The following is a 15125-nucleotide window of genomic DNA, read 5'->3' as shown; positions in this document are numbered from 1 at the left end:
TTGTGTTGATGACCCAGGTGCTTAGAAAATCCTGCTTAATTAACAATCTTCTTTTAGTTTGCAAGTGGAAATTCAAGTAGAAAAGATTCACAAAGATATGAGGAAGAGCTGGTTTGCCATTTTCCACTAATAGGTATTAACAAGATCATCTGAATTTTGAAAAACGTTTGAACTTTAAAGTGCTTAATTTCCATTCTGTGAACAGGTGCTAAGATTTAGCAAAAGTCATTATCTGGTCATTCTGGAAACTCTCCTCAATGGAAACACAAGCTAGGAAGATGTCAAAGAGTTTTTCTTGCATAACTGCAGTAGACAAAGTGAGCAGAAAAAGGATCTCCTTCACTTACCTAACTGTCAGGAATTAAAAAAACTAAAGGAGGTAGGATACTGAGTACTAGATGTTAAAAATCAAGGCATTTAAAGAAACTTTATGCAATAGGCAGCTAGGGATAATAAAAAAGGGAAATGTAGAGGAGAATATTAAATTAGTACATATCAAAGACCAACATCCCACTACTCTGTATTCAAAGAAAGTGTCAACGTACGTACAGCAATTTCGATACACACAGCAATCTAGGCTATGAAGTGTTACAAACGCCCACAGGTAACACCCAGCTGAAAAGGTCTCCAAGCATTACATCAGAGCTAAAGAGCAGCCAAGGCCATGGTTCGACAGTACAGGAAAGTGGCTTCACATCTCTTTGTACTGCATGAAAATCCTGCATTCATGCATTGCGGGATGGCAATACAATATGAACCCGTTCTGCCAGTTCACATTTGTTCATAGGTTAATTCATGTTGCATCAAGATTAATTTGTTCTCCCACAGACCCCCTGGAAGCCTAAAGCTGGCATAACTCCTGTGCTGTGGGTAATTGGAAGACAAGACATAACACACCCACCCCTGATCAGGATCAAATTTGTATGGGTAAGTGATCCAGCAGCACACAGTCCATAAGGATGATAGATTCATGCCTAAGGGGAAGCCAGGAGAGTTTATATCAGCTGATAAACTCTCCAGTGAACTCACTTTTCCTCCATGTCTGGGTAAGATTTGGCCAAAGAGAGGCCCCAGATTTTGGGCTGATATCTGCAGAATATGAGTGAAACTTGTTCCCAGTCTCACTGCTGACCATGGTTTTCAGACTACTTCCTGACCTCCAGAAAGAAATTTCCAAAATGAAATAACAGATCATACCTACCTCTCTAAGGCACATCGAACTCTAGGATGCACTGTACCGTCAACTCTGACTGGTAAGTAGAATTATTAAGTAACGTGAAATATTCATTGTCAAACATCTGTTGGTAAGTTCTATGCTATATCAAATTTTTGTTGACTATATGCAAAGCTGTTTCCTTACTAAATTAGGGTTTAAAAAACCCACATTGCTCTGGAAGGGTCCGTACCATGTCAATGTTTTTCCTATCAATATAACTTACAGGATGTAAATAATTACATCTTTCCTAACAACTTATTCTGCGACTGGTAATTTATGTGGTATGTTTCAGACAAAGGATTATTATCTAATTGTTTCTCTGCTGAGTTATAAATAACTAAAAAGACCCAAACAACTAAGCCTAGAGTGTTATGCAAGCGTCAATGTTTAACAGATGCAATGTAACTACAATACACTTTATTAGAAGTGCCAGCTCATAGTAAGCATATTAAATGAAAGTTTGAACCTCAGTTTCTGTTGTCATAAAACATGCTACCAGGATAGGGTATTGTTATCAAGTATAAATGTAAAAACAATACGAAAAACTAGGAACAACAACAACAACAACAAAAACCACTTAACTAATGCCTGCAGAAGTTGCATACAAGATTGGATTAAAGGGAAAACTAGAATTATCTGCAGGGCAAAAGAATATTTGACACAGGATACTTGAAAATGATACTAACAGAGAAGAACAGAAATAAATAAGAACCAAGGTATAGTCTCATCTATAGCTTAACAGGTAGAGAGAACACTTTTACCCTCCATTACATTTATCAAGCAGGCTATTTTAAACACATGACTGAGTGAAGGCTGAAATTTCTCCTTGGGTTCAGGAGACAAGAAGTAGTCAATTTTTCCTTTGCTTATTACATTATCAGCTGCCGTGCATACATGATCATTTTTAATTTTTTGTATGCAATAATAAAGAACATCAGCAACCAAATATTTTATAACACCTTACGATAAAAAAGAAACAAAATAGAAACTGAAACACAATGTATTAAAATAAAAACAAAAGTCTTCACTAGCAGATAATCAGATTTCATGTAGAATTTCACTCCAAATTCCACCATTTAGGGATACAGGATGAAAAGGGCTTTGCACTAAATTACTGTAAGTGCAAGAGTGGAATATATGGCAATTTAGCTCAGAAAAATTCTGTAAGAGCACGACAGTTGACATGCAGGGTAAAAGAAAAATTCCACCCCTAAAATTACAGTGTAAAGGAAACTGTTACAGTAAATGTATAACACGCCTTTCAAATATAGATTCACAGCACAGGGAGGATACAGAGTTGGCGTGGTTTGGGTCAGAAGCCTTGTTGCTGAATTCTGAGTAAGCTGGAGTCTGCCAATCGATTTGGCTCCAAGCCCAGCAAACCAAGGAATTACAGTAGTCAAGGCTAGATGCTGTAAGTGAATGAATTAGACTCTCCAGGTCAGTTTTGGATAGGAAAGATACTTTTTCTGGCAGCAGTCCTGAAAGGCATTTCGTGCTGTACTGAACAGATCTTAGTAAGTCCAAGGCTAAAATTGCACGTAGGCAAATGACATGTGACATCAATAAGAGAAACGGTAGACGGATTGCAGAGTAATGAAAGACATTTTTTTAATTAATCTGGGCAAAACCCTCAATCTTTTGGTTACGATACTGTTTACTTTCAGAAAAGAATTTGTCTTTCACACATTTACAGCTGAAAACCTGCAGCCCCTCCCTGTTACCCAATTCACATGCCACAGAGGGAGAAACAGATGCAATTGCCATTGACTGGCAGAGGAGGAAAACATAAAATTTTGAAACATCACCCTGGAGAAGACTGCAGATAATGCAAGGGATGGGTCCTAAAGTAAAGCATACCGCTGGTCATCAGCTGGATACATAAGCAAATGCCATTATAGATTTGTATAATGAAGACAGATTTTTGACAGCTATGCAAAATAACTCATCTGCCACAAATAAATGGCATCCTTGTTTTGTTTTGGTTTTCGTTTCTGTGGGGGTTTTGTGTTTGGTTGGGTTTTTTATTTTTTTTTTTTTTTAAATCAAAACAAAAAAAAACCACCAGAAAAAATCCATGGGTATCAAAAAGAAGGTGAATCATGGCTGCAACTCCATCAGAGGAGACTACTTTTTGGTCTGCTTGCTGTCTGGGTGACTATAGGTTCCTTAAGACATAGTGTTAAGACATGTTATGATAAAGGAGAAAACCACAGCACTTCTCTATTATATCCCCAAATTCCACCTTTTTGGACAGACCAAGAGAACGGTGCCTCCAGTGATTTACCTCCCAAATCGTTTTGCTGTGTGGGAAGACAGCTTGCAAGGTTGCCATTCCTCAGCTTGCCCTGCTGCCAACAGCTACATCTGTACTGGCGATCAAAACCAGCCAGGGACCATTCTTGTTCCCCGAAACCAGCTGGCACAACATGCTGAGTGTCTCTGCAGCAGCAACCCTTCTCCCTTCATCCAAAAAGATGCTTTTGGAGAAACTGCTTGGCCTGCACCAAACCCTAAACTGTACCCACATCGTGTGAGAAAATGCTATCTGGCCCAGAGCAACAACTTTCTTATGGTTGAACAGTATGGACAAGCCTGCCTCAGCTCAGCTTAATTTAGTCCTATAGACAGAATCTGTGGGGTCACCTTTTACTAGCAGCCTTGCCTTTTCTGCTCTCGTCCTGATGCAGGGGTCATGGTGTTGCAGAGAGCCATTACAAGGCTTACCAGAGGAAGAAGGATGTTTTCCTCTTCAGACTATCCTGTCTCACATACCTAAATACTAGAAAGAATGAGAAACAAGTTGAAGTGTCCTCTCTCTAAATGACACTACGTTATTTCTACATTTCCCTTTTTTTTGAGCCTACAGTGTTTGAGACCAAGAGGAGGTTTGTCTGGGCTGATGGCTGATTCCCCTTCCTCTTCCATCTGACTCAGACTGGTCCTAGTCAAATGTGTCTGTGTGGGTTATTAAGAGGCTGAGTGAATGTCAGTGGTCTATGTAGACCTGAGTGACGCAGAAGAAATATTTTTTCTTAATACAATAAGGAGATTCTTCCACATAGATGAAGGACAAAATAAAAAATACTTATATCACAGCACAAATTATAATCCCTGGTCTTGTAAAAACATCGAACCTCAGTGTCAGCAGCTGTTGTTTTCCTTTCTTCTTCTTTCAGCAGAGACACCCAGTGCGGAAAAGTGAAAGAAGGAGCATTATGGGGATACTGAAAACGTCCCATTTTCAGGATTTATACTGAAACCTGCACAGTAACTTGTCTGAGGTATGTATATCAACAATTGATAGTTCTAGAAATGGAAGAACACTCCTTGTTAAACTTTGAGATAAAAAAAATACACTTTGATTAAAGAGAACCCAGTTTTCCCTGCAAGGTATTGCTAGAAAATCTGTCTACAAAATAAGCTTTGAAAATGTTTTAGGTTGTGAAATGTGGTCTAATTTACAACAAAGAAACTGACAGCTCGGTGTAACAGCAAGTGCTGGCGCCGTGCCATGTGATAAATCACTTGGACTCAACAAGACCACTTCACCTCCATGTCATTTCTCAACAAACAGGAACCTGACATCAGGCCAGCACAACACAGTAGGGCAGGTACAGATATACACTACCTGCTCTTTTAATGCCACCATCTTATATTACAGAACAGACTTCATGGACCTTGTGTTGACATCCAGAAACAAACCTAAAAAAACCCCCACGCAACCTCCCCACCCCACTAACTCAAATAAAGATTAAGTGAATGTTATTTTCTTCATCAGCTTGACAAGATTATTAGCCATCCCCAACGCACTGCATTTAATTAGCTGTTCTCATTGTTATTTATGGTTAAGCGGACCTTTTTTTCAGTTCTCAGATTTAAAAATAGCAAAAGTAGGAACAACTATTTTTGTAAGCCTGTCCAAAAACAGAACCCCAAGGGAACAATGAGATGAAGGAACACCATAAATGTGACTGAACTCTGGTGCAGGTCCCATTAAGTGAAGGGACTCTTTCTAAGTAATAATTGTCCAGGGATCTTGCAGATTAGAATGTTCCTAGGAGATCAAAAGGGCTATATTTGTTTCGGACATAATATGGTTTCTTTTGCTGAAAAAAAAGAATAGACAATGGCTTCAACAGCCATAGCCTCTTCTGGCAATCAAACAAAAAAATGGTCTCATGCATCTTATATGGGAACATTTACTTCTCCCTTCGTTGCCATACCTTACGTCCCCCTGCCTGCCATGACTTGTCCCTTTCTCTCTTTGTTTACTGCCTGCAGTCTCATCTTAATTCTGTGTTTTCTGTTCCCGTCTTTCCCTCCCACATAGTCTATCCCTTTCCAAAACTCTTTTCCTGCCCCTATAACATCTCTGTCATCATCACAAATTACACCATTTGGGACAAATCCAGTGATTTGACATCAAGCAAGACTAGTGCCTACTGAAGGGAGTAAGTATTTCAACCAGTCATAGTTGCACAGGGTTATTCATATTCATATTCATATTTACAAGGTTTATTCATTCACTTACAAGCAGCCTGAACAGTTTTAGATGTGCAAGCCACATGATGTGTGTGTGCAGCCAACTCAGAAAACCTTTTGGGTGAAACCTCCATCTTTCCTTCCGTGCTCCAATGCCTTACTCTCATCCCTTATTGTTCATTTCCATACAACATTGACAGTTCAGTTCTGTGAAGCATCAGGCCCTTACCTCCATCCCTACTCAGCAAGGCAGCTCAAAACCAAGCACAGATTTCCATGTGATTCAAGCACATGCTTCTTTGCTCTGAACCTTGCTTCATCATCTAGGAGATCCTGCAGGATCCAGACAAGTGGCATGAGTTGTCAAAATGGGGCCTTAGACTGAAATCTCTTGAGAGGCAGTGCTTTTATTTTGCTATAAAACACCATGCATATTTAATAGTCTACTTTAAAAAAAAAGTCTTAAAAATAACAGGAGAAGAGCTTCTGTTGAAATTCTAGCCACGCTTAAATTGATACCACGATTCCTATTGACTTTAGGTGGAGTGAAGGCTACAGACAATGGAAGGAACAAAGAAATTCAAAGAAAATGAAACACAAAGGAATAAGCTATCTGGAACACTACAGGCTGCAACCACAAAGGGTTATACTGCTAGAAAGTGGGGAGGAATTATAAGAATGCAAGGTAAAATAGAAATGGAGCATTTCATCTCTATTCTCTGCCACTGCTGCAGCATCCTGGATAGAAATGCTTTTGAGAACATGCGTACATGAGATGGAAAATGGGAGGACAAGTGAAAAAAGAATACAGATACCCAGCTGAGCTTTACCGGGCAAATTATCAGTACAGAAGCAAGCAAAGAGCACACCAACTAAATGAGCTAATCAAAAGGGACTTGATGGATTGTGGAGGTTATTTTGTATTTAATTTTTTTTTTTAGAAATACATCAAGGTAGAAAGCAATAGTGGCAACTAATGACATGAATGATTAATGTTTTTATTTGTATTATAGTGGCATTATATGACACCAACTGAGATCTGGGCTGCACTGTAAAAACACATTATATGACTCAATCTCTTCCACAAAGAGCTTAATGATGACCTAAAAATTGCACATAAAGTAAGCTCATATTTTTGAATTAGTCACTGGCAAATGAAAGACAGACTGTTAGACCGGACAATTAAAGAGCAGGAAAATCCTTTTAAAAGTTGTTATTAATGCAGAGCAATTGAAAGAATACTCGGAAAGCATGACTGTATATAAAAATTCTGACTGCTATGAGTATTTTAACCAGCATGCTTTCAATACCTGTAATGAAACTGGTTTCATTTTTAGTACTAAGAGAATATACTAAAAAGTGGAAGGATTACTGGGAAAAAGGACTGCAGTACGGAATTTAAAGCAAATCAGATAAGATGGTGATTTTAGTAATCACCATCATATCAACGTAAATTCTACCTTTTCTAAAGTAAGAGAGCAACTTTTGAAGCGAATCTGTAATGAGAAAAACAAAACTGATCCCAATCCTTTTTGAAGAAAGCTCAAAAAGGATTTTTAACATTTATATCAGACACCTACCAGCTATTTGAAAAAAAGTCAGAGTACTCTTATACACCACTAAAGTCCTTCAGTAGCAAGGGAGAGAAAACTCAAGGTGACAATCCTGACCTTCCCAAGGAGGGGGCCACGACACAGAGTCTTCTCCCCAAACCTTTGATTCTTCTTAATGAACACCATCCTGAATCAGCTCAAAGGTGTATCTAACCTCATATCCTGTGTCACAAATAAAAGGGCTAAGGATGCTTAGCAACAAGCTAAGCAGGTGAACTGCATAATCTCATAATTCCAGGTTTCTTTGGTTTCAGGACTTCTTGAAAGATGAGAGATGAGTATCTCTCTGGTTCTGCTTCCATGTACACCTTTACATGCAATGCAAGAGCATAGAGAAGCAAACAAGCTTACTGGCAGCAGAAAGAAGTGGCAGGCACCCTGTATATTGAGCTGTGGAGTGAAAATTAGTCTCCCTCGATAGCAAGATGGGAAGAATATCTACACAATGACTGGAACTGGACTATGCAGTTCAGATCTTGAGATCTTTTTCAAAAAATCAAAGCAGGCAATGGCAGGTAGAGTTGTCATAAAATTCTGGCTGATGATGCTGTGTACTTGCTTTAAATGGTGCCTAATATTCCAGTTCCTCCGGATGCCTCCCTGCTTCCCTCCTCACCCATATCAGCATAGTGCCGTAGTGCACCTACACGGGAGCTGTTAGATTCAGAGCACCATAGCGTATCGCTCTGATCACAGCTCCTTGCAAAGCTGGGATATCACTCACATACAGATGGCTTTTCCTCTGCCACCACCATGGCTTTTGTGGCAAAGGTACACCAGTAACATAATGAAAATTGCAGTGCTTTTTCTGACCCTCTCAGAAGTCAGCTTATTGTCCAGACAAAGTAGGGACTGACTCAGATGCTGTCTCTTTCCTTCTTTGAAAGAATTAATAATGCCACTTTTGTCCACAGATATGAATCCTTGTATTTTATGACTTCATAAGTGGCCAAAAACTACCAGGTTTTGGTCCCTGACCACAATTAGAACTCTACCGGGAAAAAGATCCCAATATTTTCTTTTTAGTTAGTGGAAAAACCTATTTTACAATTTACAAATAGTCCAGCAGTACTACTGAAGATTGCATCCTGTCACTTATAAATTGCATTAAACTTTGTCACAGTTTTGCTTTTACTGCTTATTATGATGGCATGATATTTAGTAGCTGAAATGGAAAATAAAAGGTGTCAGTATGTAGCTAGTCCACAAGGTCCCCTGGAAATATCAGGATCGCCTACTGGTGTATACTGGCCTTGAATGCTGAATGCTGGGGTTTGCTACACTGGATTGCCACTGTCTTGCCTAATGCCAACAGTAGGGTTGCCACTTAGCCGTTGTGAATGAAATTCAGGATGGCAACCTTTAAGCATGTCTAAGTGATTTAGGGGGTCCACATTCTGTTTTCAAAAGTTGCTTACTGAGAGTCAATGAGATAATTACTGCTTGCCAAAGTAGGGTGAGAACCCGCAGCACATCTCTGTTCCCTGATGGCAGCTAATGCACAAAGGGATCTCAGGGTCACTGGGAACTGCCTTCCCTTTCCAGGAACCTCACGTCCACCAGGAGGTAAGGACACACCTGTGATTAGTTACACTGGAATAAATGACTTTGCAGATTTATACTCCAGCTTGCCCTGTAGGATGGACCATGTGTCTATCCACACCTTCAGACCCACATTTTGACATTCAGGCCTTTTACACAAGTTCTAAGACCCTGGTGATTATCCGTAATCAGCTGTGATGGGTTAAAGCTCAGGCATCCTACAAAGTACAGGGGAAGGGCTTCACACTTGGGAATGCATATAAGGCCACAGCCCTAACTAGCTGATGGACTATGCATACGCATCCCCTAGGTGGGAACGTGCCATAGATGTATGTAGCTGTTCTCTGTTCAGCGCCATGTTACAGGAGGCAGGGAGACACCTCCCTCCAGCTGGCATCATTCTGGATCAGGTGCCTAAAAGCCATCTGTCAAACACCCTGAGGAAAGTCAATATTGCCTTTCAGAGCACCAGACCTCACCATTTAGAGCACTCTTGGAAGGAGGGAGGCTTAGGTTCAGTTCTTTCACTGGCATTCAGGGTATTTAAACATATCTTTCCAAAAGATTGTCTTGACCACTAGGCACTGAAATTCCCTGAAGGCCAAGGAGAGAGCAAAAGTGAAGGCTACCACGTGACCAGCAAGTAATCTGGCCAGGGGGCTTCATGATAAAAACCACCCTCCCACTGTTCCCCCACAGGCACGCGAGAGACTGATTCATAGACCCTGATGGGGTCTGGTGCCTGAGTCCTTTGAAGATTCATCCATTAGTAAAACTGACAAAAATGACCACACATAAGTGAGTGTCATTAGCTGCTCAGTACCCAGCTGTGGGGCACTTCTGTTAATTATACTGTGTATCTATCTACCTGCATACTGGGACAGTTCCACCCCCTTGTGTGTCTGACTCTTGAGATATCAAATTAATTTTTGAATATGGGATTTTGGATCTTCACTCATCTATAGGTACTTTTGAAAATGTTGTCAAGGGACAGTGCACTAAATAGTCTGAAACCTCAATAAGAGATAGATGATGTTTACAGTGCATGGAGGAGAAAGTCAGAGAAGAGAATTGCAGCTTTGGTGTAGTCTAAAAAACAGCCCAATGCGGATGTCTCTAGGGCTTCCATTTTTCTTAAATATGAAGAACAACATCTATAAGCCTTAGGCTGAAAAGGTGGTTTGGGAGGAAACGAAACGGAGATGCATGGAAAGTCAGGGAGCAGTGTCACACGTAACTGTGCTGTGGAAGCAAAGTGGAAGAATTTAGAAAACAAACTGCAAAGACAGAACTATCCAAATTCCTGGAAAACAATCCATATTTTAAGCACAGATTCAAATCTAGAAAAACTAAGTAATTTAATAAAAAAGAAGGAAGTGGACTTTTTTTTTCTTTATCCCTTAAATAACTGAAGAAGCACCATAACAAGGCTAAGACTCCCTGTAGAACTTAAATCAGGGGCTGTAAATAGGTGGTGTGACAGCAGTAATACACTTTATTTCACTGATTATCCTGGCACAAGTACCTTGGTCAGGTAATTAATTCATATGCTGAACACTTGACCCAAATTTTTAGGGGTAATCCACCTGGTAATCTTCTAAATACCTCCAGGCAGAAATTTGTAGCAGGGATTTCAATATCTGTTCTTCTTTAGTCGTTGGGCCATAAGCTGAAATGCTCTGGCCACACTAATCCTCATTAATAACAAAGCATTTTATACTGAGACCCACATAGACAGTGTGTGTGTTCCAGGGGAGTGCACCTGAAGTCCGTTTTCTTAACGTATTTCTTCTTCACTCCCCATAATATTCACTGCTACAGTGCTGGCATTTTTAGCTAAATCCAAGTTATTCTCTTATGCTACGTCCTTCTGTATGAAGACTACACACAGTAAATGGGATTAATCTGCTCTGCACAAGGCATGTAAAAGTTGAACATCTGGTTCTGAGCTAGACCCACTGTGAATCCTGCATGGGCAGCAGAGAAAAAATGGCATCTCCAAGGGATGATTCATCTCACTGGAAGAGCACCATGAGGTCAGTCTGATGACTCATCCCCTGGAGATGCTTATTTTTCTCTGCTGACTGCAAAGAAAGCCCAGAATGGTCAGCTCGGAGTTGGACATCTGACCTAGTTCATGACAGAGGAACACCACACAGTATTTTAAAAATACTGTAATAGTTATGTCAAATGGCCACACAGCTGCAGCATTACACTAGACTTTTGGATCCCTAATGCAGAAAAGCACTCTGTAGAATTTAATAGACCACATGCACCTGTCTTGGACATCTAGTAATCTCAAATTCTTCTTCATAAAGAAAGTGACATATTGTAACCGACTAAATAGGGCTGTGGGAAAAAAATGGAAAAGGACACATGAAAAACGTTCCTCAGATCAACTCAAATACAGGAAAATTCTTGAAAAAGGGAAGCTCATTTCACAGTCTCCACATTTAGCAATCAGGCATATACATGTGTAAAGCAAAAACATCATCCATCTGTTTCTAGCAAGTTTGCGGAGAAATTTAGTAAGACACATTAATGCTAATAATGGCCAATGTTTATGATGTTTATAAAATAACGAATGTGGAGCATCTGGAAAGCTCATAAAATTTGTTCTTATAAAATCCACAGAGTGTAACACCTTTCCCTGAGCCTGTTTTTTTTGCTGACCTTGTCCTCATCCTCCTATGCCAGACCTGTCAGAAACTCTCTTCTTCCAGGCGTTGCTGTGACTGTGGCACTCTGAAACTCATGTTTTGAAGCCAGACCTATTTCTGCTTTTGTAAGTTCAGCATTCAGCACATTACAGGAACAAACCAGATAGCCAAAACTGCAAGTCTCCACCTGAAACTACAGGGATCTCTATTTCCAAGTGACAGATGTTCTACAACAGTTGGTGACAAACGGGCTAATTTAGACTGATTTAAGTAAAGTTCAGCCTGCTGACAATGGGGGATTTTTTTAAATGCAGCTGAAGAAGGCATTTCCGAATGCTAGGGCTGGCTGTTGCACACAATACTACAGAGGCCCTGGTGTGAATTGAACAGCACGGCCATGCATGGTGCCTGCATCTCTGCTCCTCACACTGTCTTTTAGTTGCTGAGATGGAAGATGACATTGCCTAGCAAATTACCAAGGGAATTAGCTGGTCTTTAAAATTTACTCACTGAACATACATCCTCAGAAATCAAATGTCTTTGGCCCAGAATCTTTATTCCTAAATTCAAGCATCTAAGCTCTTAAATTAGAAGGACATATGCCCTGGGGTGAATTGGTCTTCTGAGATGCTGAGCTCTCCATCACATACACAGGAAGCTTCCAGGGGCTGCTCTCCTAACCCAGGCAAGTCCTTCCAAGTTTCTGCCTTCAGCCCTAACTTCTGAAGGATGACCACTGAGGGACCAGAAAAATATCGCAGAAAAGCCTTTAGGGCTTATTTTTTTATGTAAATATTAGGGGTGTGATTCAGAAATTACAATGTAAAAACTTCATTGTCCTCCATCTGGTAAATTGTCTTGGTTTTTGTTTTTAACTTGCATATGAGAGCTGGCTTCAGGCTCCACCCTTCTGAGTATCATAAAGCCTCTTGCTTGAGCAGCCATGAGTAGACATGTTAAAAACCAGCAACAATGAAATTAGTTTTCTTTCTCCTTTCTTATCTTCTTTCTTCTCCTTCTCTTTTCCAGCCTGCCTATTCCCATGGCTTACATAAATTATGGCAGCAGGCAGTGGTCCCAGTAGAGACCAGGACCCTGTTGTGGCAAGGGCTGAACAAAGATCTGTGTACTACCCTGTTATCATGAGCTTTGGCAAGCCTTTCTTTCTCTCAGCCACTTTTTTCCTCTCATTCTTGATCTTTCTTGCTTAATGGCAACTGGAAGGTGTTGGGTGCTTCCTCAAGTTTCTGTATTAACTCCTCCTAGGGAGAACTCCTCTTTTCAGAAGATATAAAAGGGAGGATAGAGGGAAAGAATTAGGGATGCAGAAGCAGTTGAGTGATGCTTAGCAATGTTCATATTACAGAATGGTCACATCGGCACATGGTCATTGGGTAACTGGAACTGCAGTTTGTGCCACTCCTGGGACAACAACTCACAGTAAAGTTAAAGCTTTTTGTGTGCATATAGAGTTTGAATTAGGGGAAACGCTCAAAATATATAAACAGGAACTAGTCTTGCAGAGAAGATAAGCTTTGGAGTAGGGGGGCTGTCTCTTCCAATGTGTATTTAGTGTCTACCGCAGTGGGGATTAATCTCATTTTGGGCCTCTAGATGCTGGGCCTCTCTTAATGTGTATACTGCCATAATACACATAACTACTTCCTTCCATTGACTGCCTTTTCGTTGCATTGTTTTGTGTAATTGACTCCCTTTTTCATCCAGAGGCCAAAGAGTGATTATTAGAGATTGCCAGCTCCAGACCTGAATTGTTTCATTCAGGAAGTTAATTAAAATCAACCCACCTCTTTAGAAAACCCTTTCGAATATAGTGTGGATGGTCCCTTCTCTTCTCTTCTCTTCTCTTCTCTTCTCTTCTCTTCTCTTCTATTATTGTTTTATGAGGGAACCTCATTAAGTTAACTTCATTGATTATATTTCTGTACTAAGGAAATAACTGCCAGCACTAAATATTTAAGGCAGTTTATCTGCCAAATTAATACTGGCATTGTATCAGCCAAGCAGTCCTGATGCCAGCAGCAGTACAGCATATTATTCTACTGTGGGGGTGGCCTGTATGCTGTGAATAAATCCCTAAAAGTTGCTGAATCCTACTTCCTTTTACCTAAACGCAGGCTAAAAATATAACCTAATTGTCCTCTATTTTGTAATTGGCCTAGTTAACTAGCTGCAACACACAGGCTACATATCACTTCTCTCCACAAAAGTATGATCTTTGCTCAGAGCAGAGAGGCTTCTGTCTGGTCCGTTCCTGAAGCGTTATGTCTACGCAACAGTAGACATTATGCATAGAGCACGTCTTTGTCTATTAATAAAAAAACTACTGAAACTTTGCTCACCTTGAGAAATAAGCTCTTAGGAATGGTCCTTGTTCCTCCAAATTGCCATAGAGTATGGAATAGGATATGAAGTAGAATATGACTGCATTGCAACTACTTACCCCCAAACAAACAAAATGATAAAAAAACCACTACCACCACCACCACCATCACTACAACAACACTGGACAAAAAGGAGTTACTTACATTGAGTGAGGATCCCTGTTAAGGCATTTTTGAAACTCTCCTTGGCTTGCTCCATTTCTTGCTCGTGAGCTGCCTTTTCATTCATGAGCCGGCGGACGTGGCTGTTGGCCGACTGCACCATCGAATAAAACTGGTTTGCAGAGCGACGATTCACCTCGCCTCGCTCAATCCAGGTAAGCAGCACCGTGATGGCCTCTGAAAACTTGCTATCATCTAGAACAATCAAAGCACAGGTTTTAAATTGCAGGCATAAATATCCTGCCAAGAACACATTTTCTGCTCCGTGTCACATTAAAATCATCATAAATCCTGCTTGCAGTATATCATTTTGGGCAACTTTTGGGTCCTTTGTTCTATCAGATGTAGGAAGCCAATACTGCCACATGAAGCTACATAAATCTTCCTTCAGGACTTGTCTTCTGCTTATTTTAATAGCTTTCTCACAACAAAAAGCAACCCCTCCTTCCCTGTGGCCTGACTCCTTGCTTTCACGACGTCTCCCTTAAGCCGTTCAGTGATATGGAATGACCTTACAGTGGCAGTGAGAAGTCCTCTGTGTTACTGGACCCACTGAGGAAATGAAATGTGTCCACGTTAATCTGCTCAGCTGAAAGCTCAGTCTCGGGCTTTTGTCAACAGATTTCACTAACATCACATTCTTAATTAATGAACAATGACGAGGCTGAACAATTCCTCCTCAAAGCACTGATTAATTACAAGGAACTGCTTTGAACAGATGATGTGTCTGTATTTGTTTTGTATTTTGCATTTGCCTGTGTTTTGTTTTACATATTTTTTTTAAAGGAGTCCAGACGAATCCAGGCAAACACCTGGATTACAGCTTTATGTTTACCATTCAGGTAACTAAAGTTATATTTCTCTGCAGAAAGATCGCCAAAACTGGTAGCTAGATTTTGTGCACTCCTTCCCCAAGTAATCTTCTTTCCACTGACAGTGCTCTCAGCTTCCTCAGAAGACTCTTAGTGCAGCATCCATTACACTTCTGGCTTCATCAGGATTAAGAGGACACATTTCTTTTTAAGTCCCATTTACGCTGAACTGC

The 15125-nt window shown here is 40.3% G+C and overlaps 1 protein-coding gene across 1 annotated transcript in view; it reads right to left on the bottom strand.

Moving 5' to 3' along the window:
- The window catches only part of ENOX1 (ecto-NOX disulfide-thiol exchanger 1), a 155197-nt gene that overhangs the window by 68917 nt on the left and 71155 nt on the right, over nt 1-15125 (bottom strand). The window contains exon 7 of the mRNA XM_009322855.1: nt 14063-14275. Coding sequence (XP_009321130.1) covers nt 14063-14275 — 213 coding nt within the window. The remainder of the gene's footprint in view (nt 1-14062; nt 14276-15125) is intronic.

This window comes from Pygoscelis adeliae, unplaced genomic scaffold (genome assembly GCF_000699105.1).
Source record: "Pygoscelis adeliae isolate BGI_AS28 unplaced genomic scaffold, ASM69910v1 Scaffold74, whole genome shotgun sequence".
NCBI classification, from domain to species: Eukaryota; Metazoa; Chordata; class Aves; order Sphenisciformes; family Spheniscidae; genus Pygoscelis; species Pygoscelis adeliae.
This window is presented reverse-complemented; position numbering and strand designations above follow the sequence as displayed.